At 53.6% G+C, this 25,978-nt stretch overlaps 1 protein-coding gene across 2 annotated transcripts; it reads right to left on the bottom strand.

Moving 5' to 3' along the window:
* Positions 1 to 750: 750 nt before the first annotated feature.
* On the bottom strand, positions 751 to 25,809 carry ARHGAP36 (Rho GTPase activating protein 36). Of its 2 annotated transcripts, none has more exons than XM_071813376.1 (11): positions 20,805 to 25,809; positions 16,463 to 16,617; positions 12,663 to 12,725; positions 10,932 to 11,188; positions 8,791 to 8,986; positions 8,269 to 8,324; positions 7,643 to 7,793; positions 5,256 to 5,404; positions 4,446 to 4,616; positions 2,620 to 2,717; positions 751 to 1,153 (listed from the first exon to the last, which is right to left on the bottom strand). In XM_071813376.1, the coding sequence occupies exons 2-11, from the start codon at positions 16,575 to 16,577 to the stop codon at positions 1,015 to 1,017; spliced, it is 1,395 nt and encodes a 464-aa protein (XP_071669477.1). In that variant the 5' UTR covers positions 16,578 to 16,617; positions 20,805 to 25,809; the 3' UTR covers positions 751 to 1,014. The 2 variants fall into 2 exon arrangements, with proteins under 2 accessions (XP_071669477.1, XP_071669478.1); XM_071813377.1 differs by lacking the exon at positions 20,805 to 25,809 and adding an exon at positions 17,977 to 18,195.
* Between the last annotated feature and the right edge of the window lie 169 nt (positions 25,810 to 25,978).

Here is a 25,978-nt window from a genome sequence, read left to right as displayed (position 1 = left end):
CAGCTTGAAACCTGGGTTCAAACAAAGAGGAAAGCTGTGTTTCATTCCGAACACGGCAGGTCTGCGCAATGCTGGTGCTGTTGCTTTAGCTCCACTGACATTCCTTTAGCTCCAAGAGCGCTTTGTCTCCACACAAGCCTGTGATGCAACACGTGGTAAACGGGATCCCAAAGCACCAACTGCATGAGGCTGAACCGCATTTTCCATCCTCGCTGCCCTGCTCACGGTCCCATCCACATCTGTCTCGGGCCAGTGTCCTCCCAGTCTGCGCAGGGGCTCTGAGCCCCAGGCCTCTGCTCCCCCAGCAGGTCCTGGAGGTGTTATACACCAGACAGTGCTGCTTTGGACACCCCAGTCCTGTCCACCAAGCACGGCGTGAGCTGCCAGGCACCCGCCTGCTGCTCCCCAGTCTGCACCGGTCCGCTGTCCCAGTGCATGGGGCTGGTGGTCCTTTGGAGGGAAAAGGTTGTTGTAGGGATGCCACGAAGTCACCCTGCAGTTCCTGCCTGCGCTGCCACCCTCTGCACTGCTAACCCTGCGCTGTGAGCTTGTGCACAGCCCTGGGGACAGCAACCCCATGCCCCAGGCTCCCGTGAAGCAGCAGATTGCAGAGGCAGTGCCAGCGAGGGCACGGCAGCGCTGCAGACCTGCAGGCAAGCTGCACCACACCACAACGGCTTTCTGGGTCGCTCCCAGAGCACCTTGCCCTTCCACACCGCTGCCTGCACAACATTCACGCACAGCCACTGCACAAGCACACAGGTTTCTTGGTTGCCCTCCATCAACAAGCCCACGAGTGGAAAGTCCTTCTGCTGGCAACCTGCAAACGCCTCTCCTGCTGTAGGTCTGCCTGCACCAGAACGATTTGGCAGATAGCAAAGGTGCTCCCACAGACATTCACGCTCCCTTCACTTCTTCGATCCTCCGAAGTGGGATAGAGGACTCATTTTTGCTTTGGAAACGTCGCCCAGTTTTGTCCACAGAAGGCAGAGCAGAGGGCATGGACCAGGCTCGCTAGATGCCAACGTCCAGGTTCAGGAACGAGACGCTGCTGTACAACTCCGATGAGACCGAGCTGCTCTCCAGGGTGCGGGTCCGGCCAGGCAGAGGGGATGGAGCACGGTCCTCTGTTGAATCCTCACTCTCCATGCTCCTAAGAAAGTTAAAAAAAAAAGAGATGCTATTTACACCAACTGCTTCTATTGCCCACTCCACACCCAAATGGCCTCTACAAGTGACCCCAAAGACTTGCCATCTCTTTGGACAGCACCCAAAGGAATGTGAAGACAGACAAGTGGCAGAGAAGACTTGTAAGACCTGTGCTCCAGGAAACCATTTTGCACAGGACAGTCCGTGTTTGCTGAAGGAGCCACCAGCCCTACAAAAAGGCTGAAAGGTGCTGAGCACACCCTGCTCCAGACCACCTCCTGTGTTAGGTGCCAGGATTGTGGGCCCAGATGATGGGATACAAAGCCCTTTTACCCCACCTTCTTTAATAACAGGGAAGGGGATGACCTCAAATTGTGAGCCTGTATGAGACCAACCTATCCTGCAGCTGAAAAGCAAGATGTACAGACACAGCTGGCAGTCACACACACACACATGTGAACGCACAGCACAGGCAGAAATGGCACAGAAATGCAGGCAACACCAAGGGCTAAGAAAATTTGGAGGAGGCTGATGGTGGAGATGAAAATGGAGCAAGCATCAGTGTGTGATCCTGAGAGGCTGGAGCAGCGGAGGGATCTGGGGGTGTAGCAGGATGAGCTGTGTTGGTATGCACACAGAAACATGTATGCAACGGGAGAATTGTGGAATCTTAGAATGCTTTATGTTGGAAAAGACCTTTAAGATCATCAAGTCCATCTGTTAACCCAACAATGCCAAGTCCACCTCTAACCCATGTCCCTAAGAACCTCATGTCCGTCTGTCCAGCCCTCCAGGGATGGTGACTCCAGCACTGCCCTGGGCAGCCTGTTCCAATGCCCCACAGCCCTTTGGGGAAGAAATTGTTCCCAGATCCAACCTCAACCTCCCCTGGCGCAACTTGAGGCCGTTTCCTCTGCTCCTGGCGCTTGTTCCTGGGGAGCAGAGCCCGACCCCCCTGGCTCCAAGCTCCTTTCAGGCAGTTCAGAGATCAGAAGGTCTCCCCTCAGCTCCTGTTCTCCAGCTGAACCCCCCAGGTCCCTCAGTCGCTCCCATCACGCTTGTGCTCCAGCCCCTCACCAGCTCCGTTCCCTTCTCTCCACTCGCTCCAGCACCTCAAGGCCTTTCTTGTCATGAGTGGCCCAAAACTGCCCCCAGGAATCAAGTTCTGATTAAGAGATCTGATGCAGCACAAACTTGGGTAAAATAGAGAGTGTGGCACAGGCTGGGGAGGAAAAAAGGAGAATAGAGATCTCCAGGGAATGGAAAACCTGGGCTGTTCCAGCTGTTAGGTGTGAGTGCAGAAAGTGAGGGGATTTTGCTGGGGAGTTCATGACCAAAAGTGGTGGAAGGAACATGAAAGGTGGGCAGGAGGATCAGCAGGATTTGTCCATCACTTGCCAGCAGTGGGGTGCGTGTTGCTGCTCATGCAGTGAGGTGTCCTCCAGCAGCACACACCTCGCGGGGACTTACAGCACGGTGTTGAGCTTCCTGCGCAAAAGGTAGTCAATGACATCGGGGTCTGTCTGAAATAGCCTCCTCAGGATGTCACGCTGCAGTTCTGGAGAGACCTGGGAGGGTCACACAGACGTGCTCATGGCATCTCCTCCTCTCTGGAGGAAGACGAGCAGAGGCAGTCGAGGATAGCAAAAGGACTCCAGGCCAATACATGCTCACAGACCCACTGTGATGGTGTCACATCGCACCTCCTGGGGTCTGAGCTGGATCTCAGCCCCTGCTTTTCCCACACTAAGCCCGGTCCTTCGGCTCCCCGTAGACCACACAACTGCTACAAGGCTTTTTGGGGACCTGAAATGTCACGTTCCCACAGACCTGTAGGAAATAGATGTTTCTGGTATTTCTCAGGGATTTTTTAGGTCCTCCCCTAAATCCAGGGCCAGGGGGACTGTTCTGTGTATGCTCTTGGTGATCCAGGGAGTTTCTGTTGGGGTTTCAAAACAGCTTCACAGCCTCCACTGAGTTGTCCCCAGGGAGAGCAGCCACTTCAGCAGTGTGACCGGCTGGCACCCACCTGCATCACATCCCTTGGTGACTGCTTCAGAGTGCCCAAGGCCACATGAAGCACCCATGGTGCTCAAGCCTGTACCTTGCTGCACATCTTCAGGGGCTCTCCTACTCCATCACCACACCTGCCTGCGAGTGACCCTGCCCGTGCTCATGAACCGCATTGCACCACTCTCGTCCTTCTCCACCAGCATCTCCCAGAGCAGCAAAGGGAAGCATGGAGCCTGGAGATGTGTCCCCAGTCTGCCCTGCCTCCCGGGCACCCGCCCTGCAGCAGCGCAGAGCGGAGAGTGCAACAGCGGTGGTTTGAAGTCCACCTGAACCACCATGCAGAGCAGGATTCAGCCAGAAGGTGCCAGAGGCTCTCACTGCTGTCTGCAAGTGCCGCATGGGAGAGTGGAGAGAGGATGGAGCCAGCCCCTTCCCAGAGGTGCCTGGGCACAGGCCGAGGCACGGCAGGGATGAGCTGCATCAGGGAAACTTCTGACAGGGAGAAAATTCTTCCCCTGAGGGTGGCACATCCCTGGGACAGGACCCAAGGAGATCACAGGTCTCCATCCTTGGAAACAACCCCAGCTGGACGCAGCCCTGACCTAGCTTTGAAGTGAGCCCTGATCTGGTTGGTCAGGAGGCCCCAGAGGTCTCTTCCATGCGAACCTTTATGTGACTCTAAAAGATGCTTTTGGGAACCTCAGGTCAATGCATCCTCTAGGGCAGGATGACCACTCCCTGCCTCACACGGACGGAATCATCCACTGAAGAGCAGGTCTGAAGTGATCCCATCTTTCACTGTCCTTGCCAGCTCTCCCCACTGCTACGTCCTCCCCACAGCTGCTTGAGGCTGTGACCTCTCCACCCCACATCATCTCCTTCCAGCTCCTTCCCTCCTCTAGGGTCTCCCATGTTTTCCTCTTCTTTTCCCCCCTTCACTGGGACTTTGGGGGAGAAACTGAGGTGCCACTCATGCAGTTGCTGTTGGCCAGTTGTTACCTGTCCCAAATGAGCTTGGTCAGACATCACCGTGATGGAAAGCAACAGGGAAGAGGGCACCTGCTCATGGCATCACCTTCAGCTCTGCCTTTACAATGCCAGTAACAAGCCACCTCAAATTGATATTTACACCTGCCATAAGGAATGAATCACGTTTTCACAAGTCAACTCGACTCATCTTCTACTAAGTGGGGCTGTGAATATATCCGTCCTTCCGCTCTGGTAGAAGAGTTCAGAGGGGAAGGAAAGGTCTAGAGAAGTTGCTCTGAGAAAGCCTCACCTACCACGAACAAGGTCTGGTAGTGCTCAATCAGCCTCTGGAGCACCTGTATGATGGCAGCACTGTCTTCAAAGTTCATTGCACCAACATCTTTCTCTCCAGGCTTCTCTTTCTGCAGGATGTTGGGACCAAAGACTGTGGCCAAGTTGGAAACTGTCATTTTATTCCCAGGAATCTTGCAAGCAAGCACAAAAGGAAATTGTAGATTATAGATGGACCAGCATGAGGTGTCCCAGGAACCTCACCCACTCCAGGACAGGAACATGAGCTGCTGAGTGAGGCCAGGATGTTGATCTGGGTCAAGTTTGGTCCTCTCCAAGCTGACAGCAGGGCCAGCATGAAGGATGCTCAGTGCTGGAGCACACGCACATCCCCTCCTTGCATCAGAGCCTTCACTCCCATCTGCCTCACTTTCACAACCCATACCAGAAGGTAGCAAGCAATATTTCTTTATCATCTTATAATACGGAACAAAACCAGTCTCTTTGAATCACAGAGAGACTTAGAGCTCAAATCGTCCAGAGAAACCAAAATCTCGAATCCTTCATGAAAGCTGGTGGTGGAAAACTAGAACCAGTCCACAAAAAATTCCCCTTGCACTGCCTACAGACACACAGGCAGGTCTCTCTGGGATTACAGCAGCCTAGAAAATCACACAGCTGGACTGAGAGCAACTGCCATGGACATGGGGGTTTATTAACAACTTGGTTTAGCCAAAGGATTCACCCAGGCTCGCAAGAAGCTCTGCTTAGTTTAACCAGCCAAGTTGCAGCAACCCCTCTTTGTGCAGTCAAGGTGTTTGGGTCAGCCTTACCTCCTGGCCATCGGGGCCCCAGGAGCTCTCGGCGTGCCGGGCCACCTCGCTGAGGAACCGCAGGAGCCGCTGCAACGTGTCGCTGTGGCAGGGGGGCAGCAGGAACAGCAGCAGCTGGAGGGCGGCCAGCTGAGCTGGACCCTCCATCGCTAGGCAGAGAGCAACCCGTGAATCACAGAATCCCGGAGTGTCAGGGGTTGGAAGGGACCTGGAAAGCTCATCCAGTGCAATCCCCCCATGGAGCAGGAACACCCAGCTGAGGTTCCACAGGAAGGTGTCCAGGCGGGTTTGAATGTCTACAGAGAAGGAGACTCCACAACCTCCCTGGGCAGCCTGGGCCCGGCTCTGACACCCTCACCAGGAACAAGTTTCTTCTCAGATTTAAGTGGAACCTCCTGTGTTCCAGTTTGCACCCATTGCCCCTTGTCCTGTCACTGGTTGTCACCCAGAAGAGCCTGGCTCCATCCTCCTGACACTCCCCCTTTCCATATTGATCCCCATGAATGAGTCCCCCCTCAGTCTCCTCTTCTCCAGCTCCGGGCACAGAGAAGGTGCCACAGGGCAGCAGCCATTGCATCCATCACTGCCACCCACGGTGGCCACCACCACCCTGGCCATGTCACACGCAAACACCTGTCCCCAGACACAGAAACACCCAGCAGGGGTGACCATTGCTGAAATGGGAAGATGCAAAGTCAACAGGTTAATGTGGCTTCTGCGGGATGATGTCCTGCTATTCAGACCTGGAGCTCTCTAGGGGTCAATAAACATGGGTGAGGGTGGTAGCATCGGTCTCCCTGGACTTCTAAAAGGTTTTGGGCAAAGGCACTCATTTGAAGTGTTGAGGTAGATGAAACAGCTGCAACATAAGAAGAAAACCCTTCAGGGAACAACTAACTCACTAAAAAATGGCAAACACAGAGTAGGAGCAACTTGCACAGTGTTTGTTGCTCACAGCTTGTGTTGTTCAACGTGTTCCTTAATGTGCTTGAGAAAGAAGACAGCAGTGGCAGAAGAAAGCTCTGGAAGCAGTGGTCTGGCCTGGCCTTGTCTCCAGCTTTAGATGTGGTTCCTTCCCTGCATCTTCCTTCTCCACACTTTTCACAAGCAGTGAGATCACCTTCTGAGGTCAGCAATCTCACCCCAAAAGCTCTGTGCCCAGACCCTGCAGGTTCATCACCCTGTGGGCTTCTGGAGAGTGGGACACAAGCCCTATGTCCTCCAGAAACATCTGTATCTCCTAAAAGGAAGAGCAGGGGTGATCCAACTTGAGATGAAACTCAGCTTTTGCCGATTCTTTTATTCCTGTGCTCCAGGACCTCCTTCTTCTTCATCACAGACTCTCCCATCTTGTCAGGTGTGGACATCACCTGCCTCCCAGATCAGCCTTTCTGTAGATGGGCCTTACAAAACACTCAAGAAGCTGGCGGCTCAAACTATTGTCGATTTGCAAAATAGATTATTTGGAAGCTCATATCAAACACAACGCAAATTCCACACCTAGGACTCTAAATAAAAGACACCACAGTAAAGACAGCACAGCTACATCCGGCTGGGATGCAGCGCTGGCTGTTCTCACTTGGGATGCTGTTATATCTTCTGTTTCTCCTCTATGATCCAGGTGTCTCCTGCCCCTGCAGAGATGCAGAAGAGCTGGCACTGCGGTCAGCCTTCCAGCTCCACCACCCCGGTACTCCTGATCTCGTAAGGAGACAGCATGCTGAGACATGTCCCAGCCTCAGGATACAGTCATCCTGAAGAAACCCGGTGCCATGTGCCCACAACTAGAGGACACACCTGCAGCCTCGTGCCTTTCTCTGGGGTGATATCAGCAATGACAGGTTGGTTTACACTCCTGCTTTGCAGTGCAGGTGTGCTGTATGCTCAAATACCCAAGCTTGAGGGTGGAAGATTGCTTCATATGTTCCCCTAAATCCCTGTACACCTCTGTTCCCCCACCACGTGCTCTGTCTTGGTCCCTGACATGGCAGAGCCCATGGGTGTGTAGCTGCTGATTTTGGATACAGAAGCAGGGATTCAAGGATTTGGATGTGGAGGATCAAATCTGAGGAGAGAAGGATGGCAAAAAGGAAGCAACAAGATGGTGAAGGACACCAAGAAAGAGTAATGATGAAAACTGTGGAGACCGACAAAAATCTCAGACACCCAAAATACGGAGGGTAGGGAGAGCTGGGCAGAGCACCTGCAAAGATGCCCTGACACTCAGTGCAAACCAGAGCCGACTCCTGCGCAGCGCGCTGAGCTGTGCTGGGACTGGTGCAGAGCCAGGTAACTGCATGAGAAGAAAATACCCTCTTTTCTTCCTTACAAAACCAAACGTGGTGAGTCAACTGTGCAGAACGAGCCCCTGCACCCCGGGTACTCACAGGCTGTGCTGAGGAAGGCTGCGTAGAGTTCCCTGGGAATCAGCGAGTCCGGCATGTCCCGAAGAAACTCTTTGAGCAGAGCAGCCACATCATGAACGCTCTGATGCTCATCCAAGAAAACATCCAGTCCTCGGTCAAACTCTTCCCTCAGCTTAAAGATGGAAGAAAATAAGAATAAAAGCAACAGTCAGTTCTTCCTCTTTACACGAGTCAAGTTGTTGGGATCTGCCCCTGCACAGAGCTACTGCGGTGGCAGGACAGGATGTCCCAATGTCCCCGGATGCAGGGAACCCCCAGAAGAGGCATCCCAGAGCCCAAGAGCCTGCTGCTGCCCAGAGGATGGACCACGGCACCAGAGGAGATCCTGGCTGGTGAAGGGAGCCCAGAGCAAGCTCCAGAGTGCCAACCAGGGGATGGAGGCCCATCTGCTACAGGCAGCTTGGAGAGGTGAAGCCTCCGTGGCTGGGAGACGGACCCAGCAGCAGGTTGTCTGTGATCCAGCATGGACCTGCGATATTTTAGACCTCTCCGCATCAGTGTCTGCTTTATTCATTCCCCACCGACACGAGCATCTGTCCTTTGGGTGCGGTACTGCTACAGAGGATGCAGGAACTGTCTCACTTTACCTGCTGAACTCTTTTCCTGGAGCTCCCCACCCGGAAGATGCCCACCGTCTGGAGACCTGGGAGACAGACTGGTCAGTGCTCTCCACTTACAGCCCCCCGCCACCCGAACAGTCCTCGGAGCACCTCAACATCACATAAGTGGTTCTCTCGCTCTGCACACCCTCCCCACCCCTGGCAGAGGGGGCAAAAAGAAAGGTTTTGGAGACACAACATTTCTGGGATTGATTGCCTGTGGATCAGGGAGGAGAATGCAACTGTACAGCCACGCTGAGCCAGATGCTGGATGTGCACCAGGAGATGGGTCACTGACATGCACAGTGACACTCCTCAGCCCAGATGCTACACAGAGCCCAGAGGACCCTCCCCAGGTGGTTTTTGGGAGCATGCCCTGCCTCAGGAACCAGCTGCCTCCTCCCATCTCGGGGAACGGCCAGGCCAGAATGCCCCAGCCCACCACGTATGATGGGTTTTACCAACCCACTGCAGGGCACGTCGTCTGGCTGGAGAGACGGGCATATTTACCATGCATTTCGATGTGTTTGCAACACCTGTCCACAATCCGTGGGACCTGCCGGGTGATGGGGTTGAGGCTCAACATCTTTTTCTTGCTCAGGCTTCTCTGCAGATCCAGCTCGTGGGGGTGTGACAGCTGCAGTGCCTCCAGCAGCTTGGATGTGTTGTCACTCAGGTCAGTGATGGAGTCCACGGACATTGCCCCCTGAGATGGACCAGAGGTGATTCAGAGGGTGAGAGGAACTACCCCACACAATCCCAGAACGCAGTCATTGCTGTGACCTCAGAAGTTTGTGGGAAAGGGAGACATCACCTCCAGACAAACACAGAGGTCTACAGAGCCTGTCTGGGGTTGCAAGAGAACCACAGAGAGACCTTTCATCTCCCGTCTGTTTGTGTGCACTGCCCCCAGTGTGAGGTGTTCCTAAGCACAGCTTTCCTACTGGGCCAGACCCTACACAGCACACAGACACAGAGAAAGAGAAAGAGGAAACATCCCCAAATCCTTCATCTTTGCCTGTGCAATATACTGGATTTAGTTACCTGCACTGGAGCTGCTTTATACCAGGAGTTACAGGCACTTAGCAAGAGATGAGGCAAACCAAACTCAGCCTAATACCCACCTTCCCCTGCAGGAAACAGGGCTAAAGCCAAGAAGGTGGCCAAGGTTGACCATTCACACCATTCTCCTTGCTCTTTGATGCAAGGGTGGTCAACACTGAAAGCAGTTCAGCAGCACAGCTATGTCCCTATAGTAGCGGGGGGTCTCTCCCTGCAGTGTGGCCAGGGAGCCAACACGACCCACCATCGACAGGTACAACCTCAGGTGGGAATTTCACAAGTGCAAGGACCAATCTCCAAGTGCGACGTGGCCAAAAAGGCGATGCTGTTTCACAGAGAAGCCGTGTCTGCTCCCTGCGCTGCTCACCAGGATGTGATGCAACGGAGGAGCAGAAGAATCCACACCACTGATGTTGAATCACAGAATCCCAGAGTGTCAGGGGTTGAAGGGCCCTGAAAAGTTCATCCAGTGCAATCCCCCCATGGAGCAGGAACACCCAGCTGAGGTTCCACAGGAAGGTGTCCAGGCGGGTTTGAATGTCTGCAGAGAAGGAGACTCCACAACCTCCCTGGGCAGCCTGGGCCAGGCTCTGACACCCTCACAAGGAACAAGTTTCTTCTCATGTTTAAGTGGAACCTCCTGTGTTCCAGTTTGCACCCATTGCCCCTTGTCCTGTCACTGGTTGTCACCCAGAAGAGCCTGGCTCCATCCTCCTGACACTCCCCCTTTCCATATTGATCCCCATGAATGAGTCCCCCCTCAGTCTCCTCTTCTCCAGCTCCAGAGCCCCAGCTCCCTCAGCCTTTCCTCACACGGGGGATGCTCCACTCCCTTCAGCATCTTGGTGGCTGCGCTGGACTCTCTCCAGCAGTTCCCTGTCCTTCTGGAACTGAGGGGCCACAACTGGACACAATATTCCAGGTGTGGTCTCCCCAGGGCAGAGCAGAGGGGCAGGAGAACCTCTCTGCCCTACTGACCACCCCCTTCTAACCCAGCCCAGGTACCATTGGCCTTCCTGGCCACAAGGGCCCAGTGCTGGCTCATGGTCACCCTGCTGTCCCCAGGACCCCCAGGTCCGTTTCCCCTATACTGCCCTCCAACAGTCGTTCCCCAACTTACATCTGGGCAGGAACAACCCCAGGTTCCAGTATAAGACTCTACACTTTCCCTTGTTATATTTCATTACATTTCTCCCCACCCAACTCCCCAGCCTGTCCAGGTCTCTGGATGGCAGCACAGCTTCCAGTGTCAGCCACTCCTCCCAGTTTGGTGTCACCAGCAAACTTGCTGATAGTGCACTCTGTTCCCTCATCCTCCTGTCCCTATCTGCCTTCAGCTGCCTGGCTGTGTCCTTCTGGCAACCTTGGCTCTGTAAGAGTGTCCCAAGTGTCCCACCTCCCCAGCCCACCCTTCCAGTGAAACACAGGCATCCTGTTTCCCTGAGGGCAGACCAGGACCCACCCAGCGTGCAGCTCCAATAACTCACATTCCTTAAGAAAAGACCCTGAGAAACCATATTTATGACTGAAGTCAGAGCCTCCCCCAGCCTGCAGCACCATCACAGTGCAGCCTGGTTTTGCCATCATACCCTCCGCTGGCTCCAGGAGCTGTTGTTGAGAAGAGCTGGGGAAAGCGGCTCCTCCGGGAAGACCTCGCAGGGTATCAGGACACAGCTCCTGCCCATCGGGGACTTCTTCTGCCTCTGAGCCCGAAATCTCGTCACTGTCGCTTCCACCTCCAGGCAGAGCCGGCGGCTCTTCTTCACCGCATCCTGCAGCTGCTTGTAGGCACAGTCATTGGCGATGACTTGGAAGAGCGGGATCCCAAACGTCTGAGGAGAGCAGTCTAGGGAAAGACATGGAAAGAAATGGAAAAGCATTCCTAGCAAGAAGAAGGAGAGGGAGCTGCAGCAGCACAGCCCAGCTGCCGGGGCACGTGTGCACAGCTGGATAAAATAATTCATCAGCAGAGGGGAACGCTGGGACAGTGTAAAGGTGACCACCAGCAGGAAAGCGAAGAGGGAGGGAGAGCAGGGAGATGCAGGGAGGCTGGGAAGATGGCAGGAAAGCCGATCTCCATCCACGGGCTTGTTGCAGCCTGTCTCAGTTTTTCCTGAACTTTCCTTCCTTTTGTTGGTTAAAGCCTCATGGAGATGTCATAGTGTCTACAGAACGAAGACTTCATAAATCACCAGAAATATCACAGAATCACAGAATGGACTGTGTTGGAAAAGACCTCAGAGATCGTCAAGTCCGACCCTTGGTCCAACTCCAGTCCATTGACCAGATCATGGCACTAAGTGCCATGTCCAATCTCAGTTTACAAACCTCCAGGCCGGTGAGTCCAGCACCTCCCTGGGCAGCCATTCCAATGCTGACCACTCTCTCTGCACAGAATTGCTTTCTCATCTCCAGCCTCAATTTCCCCTGGCAGAGTTGAAGCCCATGCCCCCTTGTCCTAGTGCTGACTGCCTGGGAGAAGAGCCCAATCCCCCCTGGCTAGAACTGCCCTTCAGGTCGTTCTAGAGAGTGCTGAGCTCAGCTCTAAGCCTCCTCTGCTCCAGACTGAACAAGCCCAGCTCCCTCAGCCTCTCCCCATAGGGCTTGTGTTCAAGCCCCTTCCCCAGTCTTGTTGCTCTTCTCTGGACCCACTCCAGCACTTCAATCTCTTTCCTGACCTGAGGATATCTGATACAAAAGATTATTACCAAATCATAACCTCCAGTTTTCTACAGGCTTTGTGTAAGCTATGTCTGTTTGAGAGTAACAGCCTTGGTATTAATGGCATTTTTCCCAAACGACTTTCCCCTCCACACCTCCTTGCGGATGCAAGCAGAGCTCTCCTTACTTCCAGACTCCACGCCATCCTGGGCCAGGGAGGTTTGCAATTGGAGTACAAGCCACAAATCCATTTAGTAAAATACCAGGCTGCTGCTCAATAATTTCCTTGAATGGACTTTGTACTGGTGTGAAGAAAACTATCAAGTGTTCATTCCCACTGGCTGGGCTCTACGCTTGTGGTTGCCCAGGTTTGCAGCCAACGTCCTTCAAGGGGCAACAAAACAGAACGCAAAGCAGCGAGACCAAGGGTAAAATGGGCAGACAGGAATGCTCATATGTGTTACATCTTTACAAATGCATGTTCGCACACACATGTATGCTTGTGCACGTATCGTTACACGCCACCCTGGAGAACAGCAAAACAACACGGGACTAAGCACCTTGCTGAATTTGGGCACCTCCCAGCTCAGCCCCATTCAAACCCACCAATTTCACTTAAGAGCAGGGACCGAAACCTGGATAAAAGGGAGGCTGCTCACCTTTCTTCTCCTTTGAAAAGCTCTCCAGTTTCTGACGGATAGATTTACTGCCTTTAGGTCCAACTATGAGGAGAAAAGAAAGCAAAGTTCTGCATCATTAGACTGTTTGAGTATGGTCTCCCCTTAAAAACACCGGTCTTTTTGCACACCCACGGGCAGAGGGACGCCCTGGATTTGACGTGGGATGGCACGGTGGGCACAGCCCCAGAGATGGGCAACCATCCTCCCAAAGTGGAGGAAGGGACAAACCCCTCCCAAAGTGGAAGAGGGGACCCCTCCACACCCAGGCACTTGGACCAGGGGGGTCCCACAGCACGAAACCACCACTGTGGGTTAAAGACACCCCAGCTGTGGGAGGCACCCCACCTGGCTCAGACCACAGCCCCGTAAACCTCTCTCCATCAGGGCTTACTGATGGCCGCTGCCCAGATGTGCAATGCACCGACCGAGAGGTCAGGGAGGATGAACCGTCAGGCAGCCAGCAAATGAACCGGTGTCACAAAACACAGTCCAAATGAACCGAGCCGAGCTCTCCGGTGGCACCCAGGCTTGCCATGCCCTGCCAGAGGAAACGTCTGGTGCTGCAACAGCTCCAAATGTGGCCTGTGTGTGGGACAGACCGGTGGCCAAGAGCAGCTCCCGGCACAGGGGCTCTCACACGTGAAAGAGCAGTGGAAAAACCTCAGCTGCCCAAAGGCTGTAGCTTAAAACTGCACAGGACACACATGGACCTGCTGGAGAGGAGCCAGAGGAGCCACAGGAATGATCCGAGGCTGGAACAGCTCTGCTGGGAGGACAGGCTGAGAGAGCTGAGGTGTTCAGCTGGAGAAGAGAAGGCTGCAGAAGATCTTATTGAGGCCTCTCCGTACTTAAAAGAGGCCTGTGAGAGACATTGGGACAGACTTTTTAGCAGGGTCTGTTGCGATAAGACAAGGGGTGATGCTTTTAAACTAAAAAAGGGGAGATTCAGGTTGGACATGAGGGAGGAATTTTGTACACTGAGGGTGGCCCAGGCTGGCCAGAGAGGTGGTGGATGAACCATCCCTGGAGACATCCCAGGCCAGGCTGGACGGGGCTCTGAGCAACCTGAGCTGGTGAAGATGTCCCTGCTTATGGCAGGGGGGGCACTGGGGGAGCTGGGAAGGGCCCTTAACCCAAACTGTTCTGTGATTCTGTGATGATTCTATGTTCTGGACACCTTTAAACTCTGTGCCTGTGTGAGGTGTGACTCTGTATTAATGGTGATGTCCTAGCAATTACTTAATGACTCAGAAAGCTACCTTAATTCATCCTCAGAGGTCTGGTCTCAACACTGGAATAAGGAATACAGCCCCAGAAAAGCTGTTGTGGAATGTTTTACAGAACACAGACAAAGTTGGACGAAGTTAGACAAAATACATATCACCAGAAATCCCATATTGCTCCAGGAGAGTCAAGCCCTGCTCCTTAGTATTCCCCACATTGTACATCCAGGGTCACCATGTTTCATTGCAGCAGTGAACTGAAAACTCATTCACCACCCACCCTAAGTCCAGGACAGATCATCCTATTCTGGCTTGTGCTCCTTATTCCGAAGGAATTCTCTTCCTAGACACAGCTTATATAATTGTTTGGGTTATTTTGTAAGATTTAGAAGGGAGCTATGAAAGCTGGTATGAGCAACACGTACATTAATTACGCTGCAGCACTGTATGTCTTGTTTCATTCAAATGACCAGATAGGCGGAAGATGAAGAACAACTTGGAAGCAAAAAGCACCCAGCTAAGGAAACCAAAGGCCAGCAAAACTCCAGTGTTTCAGCATAGTTTTAGGAGGGTGACACAAAGTGCTGGGGCTGAGCATCAGCGTGACGCCCCACTCCTAAAGCCATGAGCAGGCAGATAGTAAAGAAACCATCAGGATCTCCCAGCTCAGAAAGCCTGAGCTGGTATCTCCATGAGAGAGGAACACGTGTGATACACCACGAAACCAGGAGATGAGGACAACTTCTTTTCATGGGGGTGCATTACAGCGAGCTCGATGCCGGGCATCCTTTGAAGATTTCTTCTTCTTGGCCATGTCCTGGTCGCACCACAGACTTGTTCCTGCAGACTTGGCCAAAACAAGATGTGGTTCCCCATCAGATATTCCCTCTGTAGCTCACGAGGGTCACCCTGGTGTTTGGTGTAAGGTCTGAGATGCTGCAGAGGTTTGTTGGCGTTGAATGAGCTGCCCAGAGGGTATCGGAGCTGAAGGCTGCCCCAAAGGGCCGCTCGCAACGGGGTGCACACCTGTGCTCCTCATCGTCAAGGTATCTGCAGATACGAGGATTGAAAGGGGTGCTGAACACCTTTCCCTTGAGGAAAACAATAACTGTGCAAAGGTTGTTTATTAAAGAAGGCAGGGATTTCACGTTGGTACAGAGAGGTGGGTGGACCAAATGGAGACCGTGAAGCCCAAATTCAGGCATTTCCAAACATTACGAGCTTCCCTTTAAACCGCTGGGGTAGGAAAATGATGTTGGAGGTGCAACAGTTTCATAGCTGATCCTCAACATTGACTCCCGGCCAACAAAATGCAAGAAGAGCAATTGGTAGGTACAAATCTAAAGGATACAAAGATGGACAAAAGGAAGGAGGGGGTCCCTGACAGCAGCTGCTCCCTTCCAAAAGCAGGTGAGCACGAGACTGGTGTCCAGAACACACACAAAGATGAGATCGGGACTTTGCAGTCCCCTGCACTTATCCCACAGGAGCCCGTCAGACAAAATGCAGCACACTTAACAGACTGCACTTAAAACACTGCACTGCTCCCGAGAGCAAGCACTGCTGCAGGGTATTGCTGCAAATGGGATCACAACAGCTCAAAATTAAAATAAAAATTAAAAAGATAAGGAACCAGGATGTTTATGGTCAGAGTCTCCCAGGGATTTAAAGGCAGTTTGTGCTGCAGCCCCAGGCAACTGTGTGTTCTGGGAATGAGACAGGAGTTTTCTCTCTCTTACTCCTCTTGAAGCCATTTCATTGCATGGAATCTTCCAAATACTAAGACAGGAAACTGAACTTGGATGTCACCCCCATTAAGTACTTGCTGAGCAGTGTAAGGTTGAGGTTGGGCATTAGGAAATACTCCTTCCCTGAGACAGGTCCCCAGAGATGTGGGGGCTCCATCCTTGGGGCTTCCCAGCCCCGCTGCCCTGGGCTGTGCTGGTGACACTGGGATGCCACAATAGCACCCCAGGGCAGAGGAGGCACTTCAGGCTGGTCTGTCCACTCCTGAGTGACAAGCACATTTGGAAGGAGTCCACGCTCACTGTGCTTGCTGGGTTAGATGTGCGGATGTCGGGGCACACGGGCAGCTATGGGAACCCAGACGATGCCCGTAGGCCAGCACAGAGGAGCACAGTCCCTGCGGAGCTTCTATATTTATCTACCCGTTAATTTCAGTGGCGTGTCTTCTGGCCTTGCATAAGCCCCTTCCCAGCATCATGACTTTTTGCTGGATGCTAATCCAAAAAAGCAAAGTCTGTCCCATCCCAACGGCATTAAGATAGTCCCAGTGGAAGACCATTGCATCTGGTTTGGATTAGGGGATCAGAGGTGGACAACAGGCAAGGTCATATTCTCACACTCCTATGGACACACAAACCCCCCTCAAAAGGCTGATTAGGCCTTTGAGGCTCAGACCAAAGCAGGGAACAAGAAATGAAACAGACCAAAATGTGTCACATACGTCTTCCCACAATCATGATCCCGTGTTACGAAGTGCCGGCGTGGCGATGAGCAATGGCTCAGCAGGACCCGTCCTCCCCCATCCTCTACCTTTAGCCAGGCTGAGATCCCCAAGCAGCAGCTTCTCCTGCAGCTGGCAGAGAGCGATCTCCTGCAGACTGGCTCTTTCCAACTCCGAAAGGCTCTGCAGGGGCACGGGCTGCATCTTGGTGCTTGGTTCTGGTAGAAGAGCTGAGACAAAGGTCCTGTGAAAAACATGCATATATATATCAATAAAGAGTCAGGAGCACATTCCGGAGACCCCCGCTTTAGCAGAGAAGTTGGTGAAAATGCCACAGGTGTCTTCGCAGGCGCAGGGGACACTTGTCCCTCTTTCACCTTGCTGAAGAGCCAGCTGACGTGCAGGTGCGCTGGTCACAGTATCTCGCTTTGACCTTCCAAGCGAATGCCTTGGAGGCATCAGGGAGTACATGTGGGACCTCAAGCCTGGCTCCTAAGACCCCACAGGCTCCCTGAGGCACCTCAGTGCTTGGCAGAAAGCTCCCTGGGCAATTCCAGCTGCCATCTGTTTTCACATGAAGCCCAACACCATCAGGCTCACAACACAAGACGGGGCACATCCTGGCTAGAGGAGCAGGGACTCTGGTCCTGCTGCTGGGACTTGGCCATTCTTCACCACTGGAACACAGTTCCTGGCTGCCATCAGCCTTGAGCCCATTTTCCATGTGAGCAATGGCAGGATGGAGGTAAGTCCAACCATGTCCTCACCAAACATAGAAGACACATCTTCCAAAGCACAACGAAAAGGTGAGGGAAACCGCAGCAGGCAGCACTTGGCCCTGCTTTGTCTGACACCTTGTCTAACACGCTTCGCCAGCCAGCTGGGAGCTGCTCAGCAAGCAGCACACAGAGCCAGGAGCCCCATCCCAGCGTGTCCTCACATTGTGTCCACAGACCCAAGCCTCAGCTGCAGGTACCAGCAGCTGCATTGGGATTAACCCTGGATACATTCAGACTTGAACTTTTCTTCGTCTTCCTCCTCCATAAGAAGTGGGACCAAACTACAAGCTCCTCCTGGCTGCTGTGGCAGCCTGAGCACCCCCCAGCTCCCTCCAGACATCCACCTGCCCTCCAACAATCTCCACCCAGTCAAGGAGCCCAAACCTTTGGTTTGATGCCGTTAACAGGTCCCAGCAGCCCATCTTCACAGAGATCGGCTGAATGCTGCTCCCAGCCAGCCCCTCACTGCAGCTCAGCACAACCCAAACCACAGGCTCTGGGTCAAAAGGGCTTGGGATGAGACACCAGCCTCAAACAGGTCTTTGGAGGATGCAGTGCAGCTGCACATCCCTCCCCTCCTCCACCCACATCCCCCTGTGCTGAATGCCGAGGTACAAGGAGTAACTGAGGAGCCTGGAGCGGCTCTGGCGGGAGCTGGTGTACAGCGGGGGGGACGCCAGGGCTGGGCACACGCTGCGGGTCCCTCTGTTCCCCTGCAGTGGGGAGAGGCTGCAGAGATGCTTCCCACGCTGCATGCACATACGCAGGCACATCGCAAGAGCCAGAGGCCACGAATGCATCGCAAAGAGCAAGTTTTTAGTTACCTCTCTACTGGGGGGTCTCCGAAGCCACACCTGAGCTCCCATGCAGAGGTGACACCGGCGGGGACGCAGGCGCTGGTCAGTTCAGCCCTGGTAGGAGATCGCTGGCCCTGCTGAGCTCGCCTGTATTTCACGGCTTCAGGCAGGCGCAGCCCCCCGCTCTTTCTCACAACAAAGCAGGAGTCTCAGCCATAGTGATAAGGGTCTAGAGCTCCTCACAGGCCTGTGTTATCTAACACGGGTTCTACTCATCAAGCACACAAGGTCAGTGAGACACTTAGTGTGATGTATGTGCTTTTTCTATAGACAGCTGCAAGTCACTTGAGTGTATTTACATTCAACCAACCTCCTCGCCAATCTTCCGGTACATTCCCATACACACACTGCAGAACGGTGGGTGTAGCAGTTTCCCTGCGGGGCAGGTGAAGAGACCTTGGGGGTTTGGGATTTCTTTTCAGTCATTAAGAACCTAAAAAGCAGCTCACATTCCACTACATAAGACTTACAGACGCCTCTTATTCACAAGCTCTCCTTTTCTGCCTTTTCCGCCCATTTTAAATTGGTTTATTTCTTAATTTAATACTTCACACTGAGCTTCATCTCTTGTAAATCAGACACTTCCAGCACAACCAGTGCTGTTGAAGCCTCACCAATGCCTGGATCCCCGGCACAGGCTGCACTGCAGCCCACAGCACCACACAGGTCACATCCAAATGCTCATCCCGTCTCCCCCGTCTCTGGGGAGCTCTCCCCGCTGTTTGCAGCCTCCTCACGAGGTTGTGCTGGGACATGCTGCCAGCTCCTCACCCCACACTGACATGGGCCTTGCCGAGGGGCTGCGGTTGCTCCTCCTGCGCCCAGCGAACCAGCCACAGTCCAAAGAGCACAAAGCAGCAGTCAGCAGGAGACAGGACAAGGTTATCAGCGTGGGCGCAGGGAAGACGTGGTCAGAGTACAAGCTCCGAAAGGAGCCTTCCCGAAGAGAGGCAACCATGGACAATAAATGCCTGGAAATCTCCTAGGGCCGGTGCCGAGGGTGAGGACAGGACAGTGTGATGGGGCAGTCTGAGCAGGCTCTTGTATCAGCCCCTGTGCCCAGGGAGGGCTGTTCTCCGGGGCAGTGTTTCATTTGGCCAGGTTTGCAATTTCTAAAGATATTTAGGAAGTTACATAAATCTAAAAAAAAATTACATATATATATATATAAATATATATGTATGAGTTATGAACTCCCCAGCCAGCCACGCCAAAAAGGGAATTCAGCTACAACCAAAGATATTCTTGAAACATTTGGTGTTTATTACAGAAACAACACGCCTCAGCATGGATACAGTGACAAACATGAGATGCGGCACAGCCAAACCGCCTGGCACGGCTCAGCACCTCAGGACGATGAAAACTGGGGTACCCGTGTGCCCGTGACTGTCTGTACACTGGACCAGGGGTAAATCACCAGGAAGGGCTGGTGCAACCCCACGGACACAGCAGCCAGACGTAGCACCGACCCCACCAAATGGGCCAGAGAGTCATGATACACAGTTAAATCTTAGGTGAAGTACAGCCCATTCGCGTCTTGCTGGAAAAGCGGCTTTTTCATTATTAAATGATTAAACATCAGGAGCTGTTCTTTAGGATCTGCAGCTTCTTTTGGCCACCCCTCAGCTTCCTGTCGCTCCACGTGCCCCTTCACAACACAAGCTTTGCAATCAGCCTTGAACACAATGCATGGCTTTTTATAACACTCATCCTGCAGGAAAAAATATACATGGAAGGAAGAAGGAGCCCCTTAAGAACATATTTGACATACTGTCTCAATGGGGCTGCATGTAAGGGGTCAGTCTTAAATAACAAACTGGTCCTACCAAGCTTTGCAAACAGATCCTCGCACCGAGCTCCCTGGGATAACCTGGCTGGGAGAAGGGGGCACAGATGAAACGATGCCTTCGCTGGGCAAGAACACCAAACATCTCCACTCACCAGCAACAGCTCTTGTGCTTCTGCTGCACCAGAAATGCGGGATGAGCAGAGCAGGAGCTCGCGGGAGCAGCGGGAGATGCTACGGATGGACAGACAAACCGCTGAGACAGACACACTGAAAGACATCACCTTTCCGCAGGCACAGCCCACACTGCCTGATGGGGAGCGATGGTTGGAGAGGAGTCACAGGGGATGCGGCTGCATTGGGGCAAGGAGGAGGAAACGCGATTGGGACAGGGAGTAGAAGGGAGAGAAAGCAGGAAGCAAAAGAGCAAGTGGCTGCTTATCTGGCCTCTTGGTAAAGCCACAAAAATAGCCCTATAAAACACCACATTGCTGGCTTTCTGATAAACTCCTGCTTCAGCTATTAACCCTGAAAATCCCGGCCTCGCTTCCTGCAGTAAGCGTGTATCCGTGCTCACAGGAGCAAGCAAAATGGGGACCGGCATCGACAACGTCCAACTCCCCAGTGGCCCGAGTGCCCAGCGGCAGCACAGCACTCGGGGTGACCCTGCCCCAGGCTCGGGCGCCCCCCGAAAGGAGGAAAACGCCAACACGCAGCAGGGGCAAAAGCCAGAGTACTGCAAATCCCCCTTTGGAGGAGGATGCCATAGAAGGAATCGCTCTAACTCAAAACCAGAAATCAAACGCCTTTCACTGGGAGTGTTAACACGGTACTTCCTCTCCGCAATGACTTTCCCTGCTTATTTTTAGGACTAAGGTTTATTTAAGGAAATCTCATGGGAAAAGCTCAGTTCAGCCTCCCCTTCTATTCCCAAAGAGTTGCAGTTGCTCCCTCGTTTTCAGCAGCAAAGTTACTCTCTTCCCAGGTGGAATGAAGGGTGAGCATTTACCTTCCTCGTCTTCTTCCCACAGCACAACCAGCGGCAGCCTGGGCTCTCTCCTCTTCTTTCACGACGACGGTTTGCAAAGCAATGTCCCCGCCACCTCGTGTGGCCCAGCAGCGCGGGTGGGGAACCTTCCCTGCCTGCTGGCGGGAGGAGAAGCGGAGAAGTGACGGAGAGGAGGTGCTGCGGCTGAACACGGCCGAGGGGACGAGAGGGGTGATGAGAACGTGAATTCTCTGCCAAAAGAAACGAGAGCCAGAAACATCATGGTGTGGAGACGGAGGGCAGGGTTAGATGGGAAGGAACAGCACTTCCCACGCCTGACAGCGTTTGTGCCTTGGCAGGGGATCGGTGCTTGCGCAATCTCTGTCCCCATGCTTTCCCCACTCCTATCTATCAGTAACTAGGACACCAACAGAAGCACCAGCTGGTCTGGTAGATGAAACCCAAGAAGCCAATTTGTTGCCTGGGTGCCGGTTGGTGAGGGCCAGGGGATGGTTTGCACCTTGGCACTCCATGCTGGCCTCTCGCTTGCTCCATCACAGCATCTGCACCGTGACCAAACCCCCAGTGTGGTGGGGCTGGGCCGGGCACGGTGCTGCCCCACACGTCCACCACGGCTCTGAGGGACCACAGGGGCCCTGCAGAGCTCTGGCATTGAGATCTGACAGGATTGATGCGCAGCTGGCATCTTGTACAACATGTTGTACGTCGGGGGTTACAGACACCAGAGAGCCTTACAAATCTACAGCAATCCACAAGACACACAAGTTAACACCCCAAATTGGCACCTTGCACGTCAACACATTCACAAGCGACTCCGGGAGCGCAGCCAGGCTGCTGGTCCATGACACGGCGATGACTGGGGGGCAGCAGTGCAACCCCTGCGCTGCCCCAGCTCTGCCCGGTCCCGCTGCAGCCTCAGCCACAGCTGGGGACAAGCCAGGCAGGGTCCTGACTGGGACGTCCACTCACTGATGGCCCTCCTGTCCCCCGGGGGACTGCCAACACCAGCTTCCACATAGCAATTCAAACCCCAGGATGCTCAGAGGTGCTGAGTGTCCCTCCAGGACATTGCAGTCGCTCACCACGTTCTACCAGCACTTGGATGACACATCCCATCCCAGGCCCAGCTTTCCTAACTCCAGAGCATCTTTCTCTAGGTTCCCTTTTCCTCCTGTTCATTTGGGACCTGCCCCTGCCTGGGGACCTCTGCACCTCCTGATCCAGCAGGTACCAGCTCCCACCAGCTCACTTGCTTCCTGCCCCACAGCAGCTGCATTCCCAGAGGCCACAGCCAGGCTTGCAGGTTCCTCCAACACGTGCAGCCGTTGCACAGGAACCCCCTTTGCCGGCTCTGTGGAGGCTGCTGACTTCCCGTTCTCTCTGTGCATGGTCTCATCGCCTGTCCTTGTCACCGAGTATAAACTGGTGTTGCTGTGCTGCACCAGACATCCACCCCAAGTGTTGCCATCACCAGCAAACTCCATCTGGTTTGAAGGAGGTCACGGACCTTGAGTTCATTGTCCGTTGGGTAAAACATCAGAAGAGGTTGGAGAGGAAGCAGGGAGCGTTTCATAGCTGTTGGCTGCTGATCACTTGCTGGTCTGATATCAGTAAATGTCCAGAGCATTCACAAGGACAGTAAAGCCCCATGTTGGCAGAGGATTCAGATGGAGCACCTCCCTTCCTGTGGCAGTCACCATAAGCTAGGTGAGAAAAAGAAAGCAGCAGGGCCAAGATTTGCCCATAAAAAATGTTTATTCCTTAAAAATACAATGTTCATCTGCAGTGACGCTATTCAGAACGTTTCTTCAGAAGGGTTTTAACTTGCCTCCAGTGTCAGGAACAAGGAATGCAGCCCCACCTGTGAGCATCCCCACCCTGACAGAAGGGTCCCTTCGCCCTCCCCGCTGCCTGCACCCAACCAGCTGTGCTCCGGCCCTGGGAATCCCCGGCTCCCAGGGCCCTCCCTGGACACAGATGGTTTGGTACCTGCAGCAGCACCTCACTCGCACCCTCACTGTCCAGGGAGCCCACCTGCAGAATGGATGAGGCTTCAAGGAAATCCCAGTCCCTCTGGAAGGGTCTTGGTAAAGAAAGCCTGGACAGGAAAAAAAGGACCCAGGACTCATCTGGCCCTCATCTGCTCCACAGGTCCCAGCTCCACTCCCTCCCGCTGCCCCACAGAACAACCTGCCTGCTCCACCATGAAACTGCAGCCAACAGTCTGAGCCACTGCCCAGAGGAGCTCCACAGCCACAGCAGCTCCACAGGAGGGGTCTCTCGCTGGCCAGGATGGGCTGTCCAAGCCACAACTCCCAGCTCACACCCTGCGGTTGACGCTCGGGAGCGCTGGGGCCTCACGAGCCTTTCTGCCGCATTGGCTTCCACGTTTTGTACCAGCTCTGGTGTGGCCAGCAGGACCAGAGCAGCAACCGTCCCCATGCACTGGGGAGGCCAAACCTCGAATCCTGGGCTCAGTTTGGGCCCCCACACCAAGAAAGGCCCTGAGGTGCTGGAGCGAGTGGAGAGAAGGGAACGGAGCTGGTGAGGGGCTGGAGCACAAGTGTGATGGGAGCGGCTGAGGGACCTGGGGGGTTCAGCTGGAGAACAGGAGCTGAGGGGAGACCTTCTGAGCTCTGAACTGCCTGAAAGGAGCTTGGAGCCAGGGGGGTCGGGCTCCGCTCCCCAGGAACAAGCGCCAGGAGCAGAGGAAACAGCCTCAAGTTGCGCCAGGGGAGGTTGAGGTTGGATCTTGGGAATAATTTCTTCCCCAAAGGGCTGTGGGGCATTGGAACAGGCTGCCCAGGGCAGTGCTGGAGTCACCATCTCTGGAGGGTTGGGCAGACACAGAGATGAGGTTGTCAGGACAAGGAGTAGTGCCAGGGATGGGTTATGGTTGGACTCGACGATCTTAAGAGTTTTTTCCAACCTAAACTGTTCTACAACTCCATGATTTTATGTTCAATGCAGCCAGCGCACCCCATTCATCCAGCCAGCCTGCTGTGGATGCAGAGTCAAGGACATTCCTTCCTGACTCCATGGCTGCCCTCTGCGCTCCACAACAGTCCAGTCTGCAGCAGTTTCTTTCCTGATTTTCCTAAGGAGAGGTCTCTGCTGAACACAGACCACCTGCTGAACACAGCCACTGAAGGGACAGGACAACGGTGACAAGTCCCTGCCTGGCACAACAGGCCCATCTCCTCCGTGACCATCCACCTGCCCAGGCAGACACGTGTAATGGGTACAAGGCTCTGCAAGCAGAACCAAACAATGACAAGGACAATTGTTGATCCAGCTTGGAGAAGTCACCATGGTTAAGACAGTCTTTTCCATAAAGAAAAAAATACGGGTCATTGTCATAGGAGCTAGAAGACTCCCTTCTGAGGGGAACAGAAAGCCAGACCAGACTCACTTCTTAGAGGAGTCTGCTGCCTCCCTGGGGCCAGGATTAAAGATGTGAAACCTCCCTGCCCTGCTACAGCCCTCAGATTATTCTCTGTTATCAATTTTTCAGGTAGGTAGCAATGGATTTGCAACAAGAAGTCCAAGGGTGATCAAGAGAGGCTTCAGAGTCTTGGGACTGGTCAAGGGCTCAGGAGCATGAAGTGTCCTCTGTCCTTCCAGTTGCAGGCAATGGTGAGGGGAAAAACAGAAGGACCCAGCAGATCAATACCTGGTGTCACAGGCACAACTTGGGTTTTTTTTGATCATGGGTTGGTTTAAACGACACCAGGGCTGCTGGTGACAGACAGGGTATGCCCGTTTCAAAAGGGGAAGAGGATCCTTGCACAGGAGTTTTCAGGGGTCATTGAAAGAGCATTAAACTAGATTTGAAGGGGGAAGGGATAAAGCCAGGCTCAGCAGAGATGAGCGTGAGGGCAGGACACCAACGTCTGAAGGACAGGGTGCTAGCAAGGTCCTTCCGTCTGCTCCACAACATGCTGAGTACATTGGATCACACTGCAAATGTCCGTGTACTAATGCACACAGCACCACCTCAGTGGGGCAGGGGATGGAGACCCACGCGGCAAAGACACAAAAGTTATTGATGTGTTACAAACCAGGGAGACACCTGAGAACGGTCACGTAGGAATGGAGGCTTCTCCCCTCAAAAAGGTGGCAAGATCAGCAGCCCAACTGAGGTGCATCTACCCCAACACACACAGTGTGGGCAACAAGCAGGAGCAGCTGGAAGCCAGCATGCAGTGGGGAAACTATCATCTACTTGCCATTGTGGAAACCTGCTGGGCTGGCTTGCACAACTGGAGGGCGGCATTGCATGGCTGGAGTCTCCTCGGCATGGAGAGGAGGTGGGTTTGACTGTCTAGAGCCTGACAATCCAAATGGCAGGCAGTCACGAGCGGTGTCCCCCAGGCTCGGTGCTGGGGCCAGTTCTATTTAATCTCTTGTCCTGGTTCTGTTAAGAACAAGTTTCTCTTTTAGTGAATTTGCCTGTCAGCTACAGCTTCATATCAGCTGCATTCTCCTGGAGAACCAGATCCATGTTTTGGTAAACACAGCAATGGAATGCGAGGTTATTGATAAGGATGGATGGACATCCCGTGAGAGGGGCAACGAGAAACAGGTGACCAAGAAACTGACCAACTGTGTATAACATCCCATTCACATGATACTCCCTATAAAAGTGGGAGATCAGTAGCATTAGGAAAACATTTTTAATTTTTCCAACTCTCTTCTCGCTGTCCTTTCCCTCCCAATCGCCTGTGCTGAGTGGGAAGGGGGAGAGGGGGTTAACAATACATGTGCCAGGGTTTTATTGTCACCCCGCAATCAAAACCCTCGACATCTCTTTATCGATGATCTGGACGAGGGGATCGAGTGCACCCTCAACCAGTTTGCAGACAATGAGCTGGGGAAGTGTTGATCTGCCTGAGGGTAGGAAGGCTCTACAGAGGGATCTGGACTGTGTGGATCCACGGGCTGAGGCATTTCACCCTACATCTTGCTAACCTTCCGCAGACAGGTGGGGAGGAGCCTGACATTCACTGAGAACGTGAGGAACAGCCTTGGGGAAGATTTGGGAGGAGAAAAGTCTGTGCTGCTTGTAGCATTTCCAGAAGCTCAGTCTGCAAAGCAAAGCGGGTGAAGGGTGGCAGTAGGTTGTTACTAAACCAGAGGTCTGATGTAGGCGCTCTGCTCCACCCAGATCAATA

The sequence above is a fragment of the Patagioenas fasciata genome, chromosome 11, assembly GCF_037038585.1.
Source record: "Patagioenas fasciata isolate bPatFas1 chromosome 11, bPatFas1.hap1, whole genome shotgun sequence".
Classification (NCBI taxonomy): Eukaryota; Metazoa; Chordata; class Aves; order Columbiformes; family Columbidae; genus Patagioenas; species Patagioenas fasciata.
The sequence above is the reverse complement of the archived record's forward strand: the minus strand, read 5'-3'. Positions and strand labels throughout refer to the sequence as shown.